The sequence below is a fragment of the Phlebotomus papatasi genome, chromosome 2 (genome assembly GCF_024763615.1).
Source record: "Phlebotomus papatasi isolate M1 chromosome 2, Ppap_2.1, whole genome shotgun sequence".
Lineage (NCBI taxonomy): Eukaryota > Metazoa > Arthropoda > Insecta > Diptera > Psychodidae > Phlebotomus > Phlebotomus papatasi.
The window spans coordinates 106,349,500-106,366,642 of record NC_077223.1 but is presented as its reverse complement, the minus strand read 5'-3'; the positions used below and the strand labels follow the sequence as shown (position 1 = coordinate 106,366,642).

The 17,143-nt window shown below is 32.2% G+C and overlaps 1 protein-coding gene and 1 long non-coding RNA gene across 2 annotated transcripts; one reads left to right on the top strand and one right to left on the bottom strand.

The window, feature by feature from the left end:
- Nucleotides 1-2,064: 2,064 nt before the first annotated feature.
- Nucleotides 2,065-5,419, bottom strand: LOC129800653 (uncharacterized). Its single transcript, XR_008751643.1, has 3 exons — nucleotides 4,106-5,419; nucleotides 3,166-3,465; nucleotides 2,065-2,877 (listed from the first exon to the last, which is right to left on the bottom strand). It is a non-coding gene; the product is annotated as an uncharacterized LOC129800653 (long non-coding RNA).
- Nucleotides 5,420-13,728: 8,309 nt separating this feature from the next.
- Nucleotides 13,729-15,100, top strand: LOC129800648 (tRNA (adenine(37)-N6)-methyltransferase-like). Its single transcript, XM_055845190.1, has 3 exons — nucleotides 13,729-13,990; nucleotides 14,050-14,621; nucleotides 14,682-15,100. The coding sequence occupies exons 1-3, from the start codon at nucleotides 13,920-13,922 to the stop codon at nucleotides 15,065-15,067; spliced, it is 1,029 nt and encodes a 342-aa protein (XP_055701165.1). The 5' UTR covers nucleotides 13,729-13,919; the 3' UTR covers nucleotides 15,068-15,100.
- Nucleotides 15,101-17,143: the final 2,043 nt, after the last annotated feature.

The window sequence follows — 17,143 nt, the reverse complement described above, 5'->3', positions numbered from 1 at the left end:
GATTGAAAAAAAGAAAACAATATCTTTGAATCAAAGTTTCGAGTCCTGACGTGGAAAAAACCTTATACACTTATAATTCACAACTATAATACAATTTAAATGTCAATTTGAAATAAACAAAATCCTTTGGACATTGAAAATATTATGCATAAAAAATATCTTACAATAATGTCCGAATTGTTGCATGTTACAGAACAAAGGTGTGAAAGATAAATTACCCTTAAATAACTGACTATTATACCAAAATAAAAAAAAGGAACATATATAAAATTAGGTTTGTATTTGACATTTTTTTCTTATACACTAAATTACGTGTCGCGGTCGCCTAGCAAAAAGATATATAACGTTAGAGAAAAAAGCGGAAACAGTGATAATAAGAAACTGTAATGTGGGATATAAAATGTTGGAGAGGTTCAACATGTTTTTATAGATAGTTCTATTTATTCCTTGTCTTATTTACCATTTAATTCTTTTTTTGCTTTTCCAGAAGTAATTTAAAAAAATTGTCATTTACGAAACATAAGTTGAATTATGTAATGATAACTGACAGTAAATCTACTTGAATAAGTATAAAAAAAATATGGTGCCTTTAGCAAGTGTACGGAATTTATTATATATTTTAATATTACGCTTGTTAACACTAAAAGGAAGAACAATTTTTTTTTGTATTCTTTGCAGGAAGTGTAAATCATGAAACCTCTCGCAATTTACATCCTACAGTAGAAATTGTATTGAAACTTTTTCATATTCGCGCATTAAAGACTTGATTTCTGTCATGAAGTATGAAGATATTTTGTTTCATCACACAATATTTTTTCGTCATACAATAATATCAAAAAAAAAAATAACGACCTAATATTATGTAAAATATTATTAGAAACAATTCTAAATATTCATAGATTTACGGGGGTTCAAATATTTGTGGGATGATCTGCCCTTTGCTGGATTTTCAAGTATGGTCAGTGAGAATATTTCAATTAACATTTTGGGATTTTTTTCCATGCAATATCGATTTAATTTTTATTTGGGGAAAATTTGCTAGGGGAAGGTTTTGAAGTTCGGATGATGGAAGTATCGTACTAGTCGATACTTCCATCAGTTCGGAAATGGTTCGAAGATCCGTTTCGAACATCAAAGAAAATACATTTTTAATTCTCGCTTCGTCCACGTTGTGGCTGAAGTATTTCTTTTTCGAATTTCGAAGTGTCTCAAGTATCAACATGGTCGATCTTTTCTTTTTGTGGGAAAAATCAAAGCAACGAGAGTCATAATAATTTGACAGCTTCTTACTGTGGTGTTTCAGAATTTTTTCATAAACTTACGCGAAATTTTCGTATGAAAATTCGAAATTCAGCTTGAATTTTTCAAAAGTCAACGATATTTTGTGTGATGCCCTAGAAACACTTTCGACTTAAGCAGAGAGACAGCTTAACGTAATTATAATCAAAATAAAGATTTGACTTAATTCACATCAGTTTCCCACTTGCAGTAGACTCTCTCTCAATCGGGAATATGGGGCAAAATGTCATCCGGTTTAGCGATAGAATTGAGCGTCAAAGCCTTTGTAAATTGCACAAAAAGCGCTCAATTATAAAGAATCACGATAAAATAGGAAGAACTACAGCGAATTTGAGCGAATTAGCTTCATAATTAAACGTGAAAATTGTCAAAAAAAATTTTCCGCCCGATTGAAAAAGAGCCGATTGAGTGAGAGTCTACTGTAGAAATTGATGAAAAGCCGTGTCTTGGCTTAAGTCGTAAGTGTGTCTATGGTATAAATATCAAACTATTTCGATGGCAGCTATAATCGCAAAAGGCAAAATTCCGAAAGCCAAATTTGGTTCATTCACAGTTGGAGTTTAAAAAATTCTAAAATCGGTTTCGAAATTTCGAAAGTTCGAATGTTGAAGTTTCTCGAGTATCAACATGAGTAAGTCCTTCACTTTGTTGTTGAGAAAATCAAAGCAATAAGGCTCATAATATTCCTTTCACATAGTAGTTCCAATGATAATCACTGAGTAATTCTTCAAGAAGCTTCTTAATGTGATATTTCATTGATTCAACATTCGAAATTGAATTTAAATTCTTCGAGCATAAACAATATTTTGCGCAAATAAAGTTCTATTTATTTGAAAGAATTCTTACGTTTACTCTTAAAAAAAATGTTTTGTTAAACTAACAAATGGATTTTGTTGAAATTTTGTCAAAAGGTTGTTATTTACCAATTTGACAAAACTTTTTCCTGTATTTTATATGGAAAAACACCCTTTTGACAAACTTATCAAGATCCAGTTGGCCGCCGATTTGACAAAACTTTTCCATATTCTGTATGAAAGAACATCCTTTTTACAAACTTGTCTTGTTAATTTGACAAAACATTTTTTTTCAGAGTAGTAATAATAATTTCCGATTTGAAAACTCTCAACTCTGGTTGAGGTTTCTACTGTACCAATTCGAAGGTATATCAGAGAGATCAGAGAGAACTTACGTAAAAACCCCTCGGAAGTTCGAAAGTTTAAACCGACGAACAAAAGTAAGTGAGTTCATGAAAAGGACATTTGTCATAATAAAATCGGAATTCAAACATTCTGTCATCCTGAAATTCCACAAAACTACATAAAAATTTACTTTTTGCAACAAACGTTTACTCACTTTTTTTGACGACTGAACTGCCAAGAATATCGAAAATCGAAATAGCGGAACAATCAGCGCTAAATCGGCGAGTACGTGAACTTTCACTTTAAGCTTCCGGTAGATTTATGAATAGGTTTGGATTGGCTTTGGAGTGGCTTTGCCTCGAAAGGTTATTACTGAACAGAACCATTCCTGGGATTATATTCTTTCCGTACAGAAGTAGAAATTTGCAAAGGGAAAAACCTAGTTCCCGGCGAGTGGCCTTCAAAGTTGAAGCCAATTTCTTACTTTCACATACAAATGCGTATGGGAATTTTTCTGCACTCGTGATCGTTATGCTAAATATTTAAAAAGTGAGAAGCTTTTCCGTATCATAAGATACCTTTCCGTATGGAGGGATAAATATACTAAATTTTTGTTTAAATAAAATTTTTCCTCGGAGCACTGTGAGCTGAGTCCGAGATCAATTTAGGAATTGGCTTCAAATAGCTCCATATAAAAAGGCCAACTTGCCAGGCGCTTGGGAAAAACCATTCGAAAATCTAGCTGAAGTACATCCTATTCGAATTTCGAAGTCAAGTGTCAAAATGTGACGGTCTTGACATTGTTGTGAGGAAAAAAAAACAGTACAACGACGTTTACTGTTCTTGTCCCAGTATTTAATCACTCCATAATCACTGAGTAACTCTTGTGCCAGTTTTTAGTGTAATATTTGATAAATTTTCCCCACCTTGTTTGAAAATTTAGTATGAAAATTCGAAATTGAATTTGAATTTTTCGAACTTCAACGACTTGTGCAAATAGAGTTCCATTTACCTTTTATCCAAGACACTATTGGAGAATCAAACTCTACTTGTGTTTACTCCAAAAATCTACTTCTGTTTGGACCCATTTGAAGTGTCAAGAATACCGAAATTCGAAATGGTAGAACAATCAGTGCTAAAGCGGCGAGTACGTGAACTTTCACTTTAAGCTTCCGGTAGATTTTCGAATAGGTTTGGATTGACTTTGGAGTGGCTTTGTCTCTTCGAAAGGTTATTACTGAACAGAACCATTCCCGGGATTATATTCTTTCCGTACACAAGTAGAAATTGGCAAAGAGAAAAGCCATTCAAAAATCTAGCTGAAGTACATCCTTTACGAATTTCGAAGTGATCAAGTGTCAAAATGTGATGGTCTTCACATTGTTGTGAGGAGAAAAACAGAAAACGACGATTACTGTTCTTGTTCTAGTATTTAATCACTCCATAAAATCACTGAGTAACCCTTTTGCCAGCTTTTTAGTGTGATATTTGATAAATTTTCCCCATCTTGTTCGAAAATTTAATATGAAAATTCGAAATTGAATTTGAATTCTTCGAACATCAACGACTTTTTGTGCAAATAGAGTTCCATTTACCTTTCATCCAAGACACTATTGGAGAATCAAACTCTACTTGTGTTTACATAAAGAATCTACTTCTGTTTGGACTAATTCGGGATTTTGGTTTCCGTGTTTTAACCGGGACGCAAACTATTTGCCTTTTAGCCGAGACACCTTTGAAAAATAAAGCCTAGCATTGACCACAACAATTTAGCTATTGGAGTAAAAGGCATGTTGTATATTACTTCTGTCATCCGAAACTACAATACCTTCCTCTATTTTTTTTTTAATAAAAAGTCCCACAAGGCAAGGAGTTAGTCGTTCAAATAAGTTTTTTGCATTATCGAAACAACAAATTTTAGAGGTGATATTCTACCTAAGAACCAACGCATAAATAAAAATGTATTCTTCAAATATTTGCCCCGTCTAAATTAATTGAGTAACAAAGAAAAAAAAAGAAAAAAAATATACAACAAATTTTACTCAGAATACACATTTGTATTCCAGACTAAAATATTTATTTTACTGTATTTCTATTAAATAGGGTATTTAAGAAAAAATCAATTAAGAAAATAGGAAAAAAAATCTAGTATTTAAAAATATCATGAAAGCAAAAAAAAAACAATTATTTAAATGCAACTTAAAGATGAAGCAAAATACTATTAGACTAATATTTAAGAAACTCTGAATTATTACCTTTATTTCCAATTGAATTATGTGGAGATATCTCGAGCATAGTTGCAAAATTCATATTTACCATGAAATATATATATACATAAAAAAATAAAACTACGAGTATATTGAAATATTTCTATAAACAGTAAAGAAAAAAGTCAAACTAGATATTAAACAGAAGAATATGGAATTTTAGGTGAGAATGTAATACCAAACACATTTCAGAAAGAAAAAGAATTAGATTAAAAAGCAATACAAGTCGTGAATAATGAATATATATAAAAAAAAAATAAATAAAAGGAAATGAAGACAGATGGTGGGGTTTTTTGAAATAAAAAAAAATAACTTGGTGATATTTTGAACTAAAATAAATTAAAGAAAAAAGAAATGAAACAATTCATAGTATAATGGAGATAATTATTATAGAAAAATGAATAATATAAAAATGCAATGGTTATTTATCTTATTAGCTCATTTTACACATTCTCATTAATATTGTGTCATTTGTTTTTGTTATTTGGCGGCTAAAACAGTTGTAAGATGTAGGATTCAGAAAAAAAAGACTACTCTTCAATTGATTTTTTTTTTCACCAAAATAAAATATAAAAAAAATGCTCCACACCCATTGGTAAAAAAAAAGAAAATATATTATTTAATGAAATGACAATAATTTAGTAAGATAAATGAAAAAAGTGAGAGAAAAAGAAACAACTAATAACAAATAAGTCACTGAAATGAGATTATTTTTTACTCTTTACGTTAACATCATTTTTTTTAGTGTGGTCATATTATTTATTTTTTAAAAAAATAAATGTTTCCACTTGATTTCATGTTTCCCAGCAGAATGGACATGAACTGCCAAAACTTAGATGAACACAGAAAATTGCATCTCTGAAAGACTTATGGTGCTATTCCAGTGAAAAATGAAAAAAGGGGACATTTTTCTCCTGTACATTTTTTTTTTAGTACATGACTGTTCTCATGTGATTTTAGAACATGGCGAGGAATGGGGGAAACAGTCGAGACAGGAACCAATACGAAGAAAAGTCGGTAATGCAGAAGAATATAAGAGCAATCAAGTACTAAAAAGAATGTCTTCCTGCTTTGAAAAGCTGAGATCTCCTGAACAGTTTTTTAGTACATGACTGCTCGTGACTTTTTTGCGTTCTCAGTCTCTGTGGTGCCTGTTACGATTGTTTTGTGATTTTAGTACAGAACGATGACTGGGTAAATAGTTAAGTCAATTATGCAAAATCAAACGAGAGAAATCAAGTACTAAAAGAATGTCTTCCTGCTTTGAAAAGCTGAGATACTTCTCCTAAACAGTTTTTTAGCACATGACTGATCTCAGATGTTTCGGCTTCACAGTCTTCGTCGTGTTCTAAAACCACCGAACAGTTATGACAAGACCCAAAATAAAGAACAGTCGATTAGGCAAAAGCACTTGAGAACAGTTATGTACTAAACAACTGTTCAAGGGGAAAAATTCCCCCTTTTCATTTTTTTATACATAACTGCTATCATGTGCTTCTCCATAATCGATTTTTTTCTCTGCTTCTGCTTGTGCTTTTAGAACACAACGAGGACTAAATAAATAGTCAAGTCGATTATGCAAAACCGAACGAGAGCAATCGAGTACTGATTTCTTGATCCTCTTCAAGCGGAATCTTCCTGAATATTTTTTTAGTACATCACTGTTCTCATGTGCTACGGTATTATTGACTTTTCTTTGTATTGATTTCCGTTTCGTCTGTTTTCCTCAGTCCTTGTCGTGTTCTAAAACCACGAAACAGTCGTGACAGGAACCAACATAAAGATAAGTTGATTAAGCAGTAGGACTTAAGAACAGTCATGTACTAAAAAAAAATTCAGGAGTAAGATTTTCCCTTTTTTCTTGTAAATTTTTTTTTAATTTTTTGTACATTGCTACTATCATGTACTTCTTCCTATTCCATTTTTCACTAAGTTGGTTATTGTTACGATTGTTTTGTGGTTTTAGAACACAACGAAGACTGGGGTAAATACTCAAGTCGATTATGCAGAACCAAACGAGAGAAATCGAGTACTGATTCGGATTCCTCTCGTTCAATAATAACCTTCCCGATTTGAAAGCTTTCTCCGGTTGAGGTTTTTCCTTTACCGATTCGAAGGTATATCGTAGAGAAGTTACCTAAAAACCCGTTGGAAGTTCGAACGTTTAAGCCGACGACTTACACAAAAGCGAGAAAGTTCATCAAAAGGACATTTATTTTAATTAAATTGCAATATAAACATTCTGCCTTCCTGAAAATCCACAGAATGACACAGAAATTGACTTTTTGCAGGAAACGTTTACACACCGTTGTTGACTTTGTTGACGATTGAAGTACAGTAGAGTCTCTCAAATCTCAATCTCTCAAATTCGAACGCCGTTTGAATTCAAAATGTCAATTGTGAGGTTATGTTAGAAAGTTCGTATTCCAGGTGAATGAAAATCATATTTATGTGCTTTTTCCTGAATGTTTATGCCTGACGCACAATAACTTTTGTTTAGTAAACATGTTTGTGACATTTTAATGAGAGTAAATGAGATCTAGATCTAGTCATCTCGCTCATTCTCATGGGAAATTTTGAAAACATATTTACAAACAAAAGTTATTGTGCGCTAGTCATTACATACATTATTATCGTTGAAAATGAAAAGGAAGTATGTTACTACTAAAACTTGCGAGAAAGTACGGGAATTTTCGTTAGTTTTGAAAAAATCGTTCGAATTTGGGAGGTGGGAAATCTCAAAAATACCCCCCGAGCGTTCGAATTTAGGAGACTCTACTGTATCAAGAATATCGAAATTCGAAATTGCAGAACTATCAGCGCTAAAGCGAGGAGAACGTGAACTTGCACTTTAGGCTTCTGGTAGACTTTCGAATAAGTTTGGCTTGACTTTGGAGTGGCTTTGTCTCTTCGAAAGGTTATTACTGAACGGAACCATTCCTTTGCAAGGGAAATATTTTCCTGAACATGTTTTTTTTTAGTACATGACTGTTCTCAAGAGCTTTCACATAATTGACATTTCTTTGTATTGGTTCCTGCACAGTAAAAAATTTTTGGCTGCTTTACCATGATTTTCATTGTAAATTTTACATTAAACATGTAATTGTGTGTACTAATACACATTTGTGTAATTTGTACACATTTTGTCTGAAAACTGTGTAATTTGTACAATTTTTTGTCTGAAAACTGTGTAATTTTATACGATATATGTAAGAAAATATACAAAACTGTGTAATCATTCCCAGTTGATTACACGGTTTATAATTACAGAAAATTTAAATTACACGTTTTGTTGAAATACATAATTTGTGTAACTTTACAAGAATAATCGTGGTAAAAAAGCAAACCAATGATTATCTTTGTAATTTTTTTTTACTCTGTGTCACGACTGTTTTTCCTCAGTCTTCGTCGTGTTCTAAAACCAACATATAGTCATGACAAGAACCAAAAAAAAAATGAAAAAGATATTAGAAACACTTGAGAACAGTCATGTACTAAAAAAAAATGTTAAGGAGCAAGATTTCCCCTTTTCATTTTTCATTGAAATATCACCATTATTCATTTTTCTTCACTACAGTGTACTATGTATTATATGTATCTCTGTTACAGATTTTTTAATTTATTTAAAAAGATAAACAAAGTGAATAAAAAAAAACTAAATAAATTAGAAGAACAATAATAATTAGACAAAAGAACTTGAGTAATAAAAATTAGTGCATGCATAAAAAAAAACAATTAATTAAAAAGATAGAGAAATGGTTTCATAATATTATTTTAAATTAGTTATTCATAATGATTGAGGAAGGACGATGAAAAATGTAGATGTCGATATCAAATTATATAAATTTTTATAATCAAAAAAACAACAACAAAAAAATAAATGAAGAAAATGTCTCAACAAGTGCTGAGAAATCAAAGCACATACAAAAAATATATATATTGAAAAAAAATATAAAAGAAAAAATAGAAATATTTATGATTAAATGTAATTCACTGTTTAGCGGTTGTGGCGTAAGGAAAAAATACCCCGTATAAAATCTTTGGAAAAAATTACACCCAAATTAGTAGGATCTTCGAAATTCGTAAATTTCGAATTCGAACTTTCGGATTTCGAATTCGAACTTTCGGATTTCGAATTCGAACTTTCAAATTTCGAAAATTCTATTGATCTCAAAAAGACAGAACCCTCAAAATATTTAAAAATAAAATAAATATCGAAAAGAGATTAAAGCAACAAAACAGATTTAAAAATAAAAAACTCAAAAAGCATTTTCTGAAATCATTTGGAGCATCTCTTTCTGGAGATAATAGTTGTGAGACTGTTTGATAAAAAAATAAAACAATTGACACCTGAGATGCGGATTAAACATTTTCCACTTTCCAATAAAACCATTTTCTCTGGCAAAACATTGCTCTCTGGCCTAAGCATCTTGAAAATTTACTAATAACACTTTGTTCGTGAGAACTATTGTCGGGAAATTCGGGATTTATTTATTGGAAAGTGGATTGTAGTTTGATTTAAATCAATTTGTAATTTAAGTAAACAACAACTGGATAAAAAAAAAGTTACTTAACGATTCATAATGAAAGAATGTGGTAGTTAAGCAAAATCTTGTTATCATTTCACTTTCTGAAATGATTAAATTGTTATATACATATTTAAATATGAAACAAAAAAAAAAGATAAACATAAATTTTTGAAGCCAAGCAGAAAGGTATATTTAAAAAAAAATGGAAGAAAAAAAGATGTCTCGAAAAACTTAAATGTTTTTTATCAATAATTGGACATGATTCCGAATAAAAAAAATTATATTATACATAGAACTGGTAACATCTAATATAAAAGAAAAAAATATATAACTTTATTCGTATATGTGATAGACTAAAACTAAACAAATAAAAAAAATAATATATAAACAAGGAATGTAGAAGGAAAATATTAAAAAAAAAAATGAACTATTCATAAAGGAATATTCTTTAAAGCAAAACAAAAGATATATATACATTATTAATAAATAGCGCGAAACGGAGTGGGATAAAAACGATATAAATTAATTATAATGAAAAAAAACTACAAATTCTTCCCAAAAAAATGGTCTTAGGAATGAAATTTTAAAGAAAAAAAATGGCAGACACAATTTTTGAGAATTTAATAATAAAAAAATGTATTTAAAAGAGATCATAAAGATCGGTTATTTTAATTTCCCCAAGGGAGTTGCAATGTGTCAGACAGTTAGCATAAATTAAATTATTATTATTACATTTTAAAATATGTACTTAATATCTGAAACAAAATCGCAGACCATTACGGGATATTATATAAAAATACATTTAAAAAAAAATGAAAAGATAAAAACAGAAGAGACGCTGTATAGATAAAGAAACTTCATAGGAGTAAAAAAAAAAGTTAAATAGTTAAGAACAACATGAAAGGCTGTAATTTTAAGTGAAAAAAAAACTAATATAAATACAAGTGAAAACGAGTAATAAAACAAAATTTTAACTCTAGTTAATGTAATATTATTGATAAAAATAAATTAATTGTAAGTCATGAACAGTAAATAATGTGTTTCCTTGAAAAGATGGCCCCTATTAGCGAAATATCCCTCTCGAGCATTCTCGGTAACCTGAGGGCCAATTTTTGAAATTCTCACTCGCACCCGCGAGCTCTTTAGTGGCCGAGAGAAATTGACTCGCACACCCCGGAAATTCTTGAGTACGTGCAACGAGTACTTTATGTTATAAAGAAGTCGTTACAGAAGGATTTGAATCTACGAGGTGTGCGAGTGGATTTCTCTCGGCCACTAAAGAGCTCGCGGGTGCGAGTGAGAGTTTCAAAAATTGGGCCTCTGGTAGAAGCATCAAGGAGCAGTTTTTTTTTTTTTAACTTTTTCAGGATTATAAGGAAGACTTTCGGTCCGATCGGAAACACTGAACCTCTATTGATTTTCAGAATTTTATTCTCACGTTTAGACATTTAAGGATGAATGTTCTCTTCATCAAGTATCGAATACGGTAAGGAAAATTACGTAGGTGAAAGTGTCCATTGTCCATGCTTCGCACGTACGATCTACTAAAGCTTCGTAATGACTAAATTTGTCCTATGTTTCTGAATAATTGTGACTCCAGAATATACTTTAAAAACTGGACACATTCCCCTAGTTTTAAAAATATGGGTGCGAGGTGCGATTAATCTGTTTAATCTCTTTTACTCAGAGAAAAATAAATAATAATTACAAAGATTGAATTACAAAAATTACAACTCCTTAAAAGGGCGAAATGATAACTTTGGCTCTCGCTAGTATTGATTCGACACTATCGAATCTCTAGTATCGTTAGATCCAAATGATGAGATGAATTGAGTGTCGGCGTGTCGGCTCTTTTCGCATTGTCGACTCGTTATTGTGACGCTTTGGGACAGTGAAATATAACCTCACTCTCGCTTGTTTTTATTTTGCAAACGGAATTATTTCAGTGATTTTATTGCTTTTTAAAAATTAAAAAATGAACCCAGAAAATATTTTTCACGGAAAGTGTGATTTTGGGAAAACTAAACATTCATTTTGAACGAGAAGACGCAAAAATTGCGTTATGAAAATTACTCTTTGAAGCTTCCGGAAGATGTGTAAGCATAAAAAAATCATTTATGTAAAAATCTATCTATTTACACGTATCTTTTCTGTTTGCCTTGCATTTTTACAAAATAACTGACCTTCGAAGACATATTGCACTAATGATACTGAAGAAATGGTTCCAGGAATTTCAAGAATGATATCCTTCTCTTTTCCATCAGTACGCGGATTCTTTTTGGATTGTGAACTTTAATAGTTCTCAGGGAAGGGCAGAAGGTCCAAAAGAAAGGTAATGAATTTGTGGTCATCTCCGTCAACTCATAAGTTTCTGTTGAATATGTTCCATTTGACCACAATGGATCTATGAGCAACTTCTTCCTGGACATTGCCTCAAATGTTTCAGCTTTCATTACCGTGAATGCTAGCTGCTTCTTCTGATGAGCTTTTCTAAAAGTCGACGGAAGGATAATTTTGTGGTTCATTGAACTCAGTCAACAGAATACAATTTTTCGCATTCAATTTGGCCAAGATAATTTCAAGAAATTCCATATTTTATGAATAAAATTTCACAAAAACTGTATTTTTTTTAGTAAAAAAAATTTAATAAAGACAAATTAAAAGTGTAAAACAATTATAATACATACTAAAAAAAAGTGTAAAATGTTCATTAAATTTCCCTTCGAGAGTGCAAATCGACAGCTATAGAGGTGTCGATAAATTAGTGGCGAGAATTATCGATACTAGCGACAAAAAATGCAAGTTACAATTTCGATCGCCTATAATCGACATGCGACACTAGCGATGCATCGCAATGGGACAGTTATCATTTCACCCCAGGTAGATCATTTAGCAAAGATTTTGATATCGTCCAAGTAATATCACAGGGTGAAAGGTAGGATCATTGCCGCTCTGAATAAAGATACAATAGACTTTCGCTCAATCGGTTAAAAGCAAATGTAATTGAAACCGCTATAGTTCCTCTTATTTCATCGTGATTCTTTACAATTGAACGCTTTTTTGCGGAATTTACAATGACTGACGCCCAAATATCTCGATAATTCGACTGACATTTTGTCCCATAAAACGTGTCCACGATAAAATTGTTCCAAATGATTTGATATTTTTATAAAAGATGTCACTAGCTCCGCATTTGTGTTAAACATTGTAACACGTGTCAAATTCTGTTAATTTTTCACTGAGATACGATAAAATAATAGAAAAGAGAAGGCAACTGATCGTGTACACCAGGCTTGAGCTAAAAGAAAAGCCGAAGTGAATTTGGTGGTGCCTGTTGAGATTCTTCGAACTGCCGCGAAAATGCACATAGAGAAAATGAGAGGTTTTTAATGTAAAAATTGTTTAATTCCTTAAAGTTAAGTCATTTTCACAAGAAAATCCTTTTAATAATTTAGTTGAATACAGCTATTTGGGTTAATTGTAAATACTTGTCGATATTACAACAAAAACATTGGGATGAAATTTTGAGCTGGAAAACTCACATTCTTTTGAGCTGGAAGGCTTATTTTCTTTTGAGCTGTCTCAAAATTCAGGATAAGTTTGAGAAAAATCCTTTTGTACAACACTATTTTGGTTAATAAAGAATGCAAAAGTACATATTACAAGAAGGGACACGACCTGCTAATAAGGATAAATTAGAGAAGAAAATATTTTGTCGCACTTTAGAGATTTTTTGCAACCGCAGCGCCTCTAATGTTTGTTAAGTGAGTTATTTGTGTCTCTATCCCCTAATAAACTTACCTTTTTAATATTTTGACAGTTTAGTATCGCAAAAATTAAAGTATTTGATTAATATTTTCTTTTATTTTTATTCAAATGGGGTATGGGATTAAATGGGCATCTACTCTACGTTTATTTTCAACTTAAGATCTTTTGTGCTTACTCACTAATATCCTTCTGTTGTTTTGAGAGCTTTTTTTATTAGGGGAAAGTGCCCATGCTTGATACCATTGGAAGCTTCGTAATGACTAAATTTTCTATGTTTCACAATATATATGTGACTCATCGAAACTATACTTCAAAAACTATGGGAAAGTTGCCAGTTTTTTTTAAAATATATTAGACAAATACATAGGAAAAATTTAGTCATTACGAAGCTTCCAATGGTATCAAGCATGGGCACTTTCCTCTACTGACTTTCCTATATCAACTTATTTATTTGGCCACCAAATCAGTATAAACTTTTATGCCACATGCACGAAGATCTTGGATCTTCGCGCCTGTACAATATAATTTCCATTTTACTCCTCTTCTTCTCTTATTAAAATAATTTATATGCCATGTATTTCACAATCAAAAAATCGTTTTAAAATTTAAAATGTGCCTATTTCAATGGGGACTTTATGCCTATACACCCAGCTGGAAATTGAAACATCGCGGCACATGCGTGATGACAATTTATACTTGAAATGACTATTGTAATATATACGAATATAGAAATGTTAAGATATCTTTTGGATGTTTTGATATCAACTTTCTCTGGAATTTTAACAAAATAAAAGTGAAATACCGTTGAAAGATTGGAGTGCTTAAGGTATGAGTTATTATTGAATCCTTAAGCTCTGAATTTAACTAAATTTACTGTGTTTCAGGTGCGAGAAAGGTGATTTCTTAGTTAAATTGCAATGTCTCTCTCGGAGGTTGAAAGTCTAAAAGAACAACTAAAAGTTGCAAGAAAGGAAATAAAGAATTTGAGGTAAAATTGTTTTAGTATGGTCAATAAATACAATTCACATGGATTTATTAAATTGACAGGAAACAGATCACTACCCTGAATTACACGCAGAAGAAGGAAATTGAATCTGTTAGGAAAATTTTGGATGATTTTAAATGTCAGAATTGTAGAAATATTGTCCAAAATAATTCCATTCCACCTGATTTGGCAACTAAAACGGCGGAGATTAAATTTTCGCCAATTGGCACAATTAAGACACCCTTCCCCGAGAAGAGAGGAGTTCCTCGCCAAGCGAGTATTTCTACACAAATTGAAGGTATTATCGATCTCAACTACGATACCTTTAACAACCCAGAGCACTCGCTGGAGGGCCTTGAGGATTTCTCCCATATCTGGGTGATTTACTACTTTCACAAGAATCAATGCCATGCTAAAGCCAAAATTACCCCACCGAGATTGGACGGGAGGATTGGTGTATTTAGTTCCCGGTCTCCCCATCGACCATGTCCACTGGGACTGTCGCTTGTGGAGATTATTAAAATCGAGGGCTCCAAGATTTATTTTAAGGGTATCGATATGGTGGATGGAAGTCCAGTGTTCGATATAAAACCCTATGTTCCTCAGTACGATACCCCATCCAAAGAAATTTCGCGTAGGTACTCAATAAATTTCTGCATGGTCTATCTTTATTAATCATTAAATTTTTTTATAGATCCCGAATACTTTGACCTGGAATTTATTAATGCCAGAGAAGCCCCTGATGGCCAGGAAACAACATCTGATTGTGTCATGGCATCGACATCGCAGGCATTTAGTAGTAAACCAATGGTACGAGTTCCCAATTGGGTATCCAATGCAAATACATTGGCTGTCATATTCAGTTCCAAAGCCATTGAACAGATGACCGAACTGAAAATTGAATTTGAATCCGTGAAGCAGCTCATTGAAAATGATCCACGTTCAGCATATTTGAGGACAAAGCATAAATCACAAATATTCTCATTCCAATTTTCCGAAGCTACAATTACAGCAAAATTTGATGATTCCAACAATTCTGTAACTGTTGTACAAGTGAGAAAAACACAATCAACGCTATAATTAAATGCCAATAAATTTTTCTTTTAGCTGCAAGATATTTTTTCGCATGGGTATATAAATGATAGGGTGGATTGACCACTTCTCGCCAGTGACCTGCTTTTTAGACAAATAATTATTTTTTCACTATTTATGAAATAAATGAGCTACAAAGTTAATTGTATTTGTACTTTTGCTAATTATGGAAACGAAAAAATGTGTTTATTAGGTTTGGATATTAATATTTTGGGCATTTTTGAAATCAATTATTTTATCAAAAGCCTTTGAATACAGTATTTCTTATTAAATATACTAAAACTCATGAAATTTTCATGAGTTTAATATTTTTTAAGATTAAGTACTTATTAAGCACTTAATAAGTGCTTAATTTGATGATTTACTATTATATAAGTTTAAGAACAATTGACTACTTACATGTATGTGCAACAATGAGACAATTTAGTAGCATGCTACGTTGTGCTGCCCGGGTAGTTATTACTTAATATATTTTTTATAAAAAATGAGACATAATGGAAAATGATAATATTTTCAAATAGATTTCAATGCCTGTCGCGTTTACTTTTCCATTAGCGATGCTATATTTTCACTTCATAGATTTGTTGACGTATTTGACAATTGAAGTGTCAAGAATACCGCTGAAATTCTAAATGGCAGAACAATCAGCGCTAAAGCGACGAGTACATGAACCTGCACTTTAGGCTTCTATCGGAGAGCTCAGTCTATGTGAATTTATTCCTTTAACACGTATTACTCTAACAAATTCGTCAAAGAAAGAACCTAGATTTAGATTTATTGAATAAGAATAGTCTATAATACAGAGTATTTTACATTCTATAATTTTGCGGAAGACAGGAAAAAGAAAGGAAAAACAAACAACAAAACAGCTCGAGAAGAAACAAAGTCCAGAAGAAGTCCTTGCTTCTCATTCCTTGGGGGAGTGTTCCAAATTGAAACACTCGCCACAAAAAGAGTCTACTAATGAAACAGATGGCTCCTCGATAATGCCACGGTCAGGCACGAAGCCCTGACAGATGAGCCCACATCAAGAAGCTCAGCCAAGTAATTAGTAGTAGCAGTCTGCAGTAAAAGCGTGATAAAGAACCTAGCACAACTCAGCGAGCACAGTTAGCTGAAAAAGACAGCATTTTCAGCAAAAATATGCTGAAAACACTGCCTTTTCTTTAACTAGCTGTGTTCGCTGGGAAACACGAAGCCCTAGTGCACGATCCAGGCATCACAAGGGCGAGATACCTTGACCCACTAGTGTACAATAATCAGGAGTCAGAATCAACAGCACGAGTCACCAGGTAAATCATCATCGTTAGCAGTTAAACGCCTTGTTTAGGTAACCCTTTGTCTCTGCACTGGTACGGAAAAATATTTCAGCTAAGTCAGTAAGAACAGGGAAGATTAGAGCCGTAATAAGTAAGGCATATTGACGTCTAAAAGCGAGTAAGGTATGTAAGTAACGGTTTTATTGAAGATGATTCCCAGATTTTCGAGCATAGAAGTGAAAGGAATAACTATGTTTACCATAAACAATGGACAAGAATTAGGATTCCTCCATCTTGGTTGATGGCGTGAGATGTACCAAGATTAGGAAAGAGACCATTGCAGTCAGTCTAGGCCACCAATGTCAGATTCTCGGAAGATCGACGATACTTATCTTGATGGTAGCATTCCTTGAACGCCCGGAACAATTATAGGTCAGCAGCTTGTAAATAATTACCCACAATCCCCACAATATATAAAGGACTTGCGGGGAGTCATTTATAAAAACTAAGTGTTGCATCAGTTGGCAACACTGTTGTATAGACCCGGATAATCTTTTGTTCTTCTATTTAACGTTTAGGCCGGCTGTCGGACTCACTCGGGTCCATAAAGTGCGTACCATTACCATAAGGTCACTTTACAAACTCAATATTTTTTTCTGTATTCGTTTTATTTAAATTTTTTCTGCAAAATACTTTGAATTGAATTAATTGACAATAGATTATTGTAATTTTTTGACACTGCAACAGCTCTCTCATATTTCCATTGAAGAAATGCTGATTTTTATGGTTTTCCAATGTATCAAAA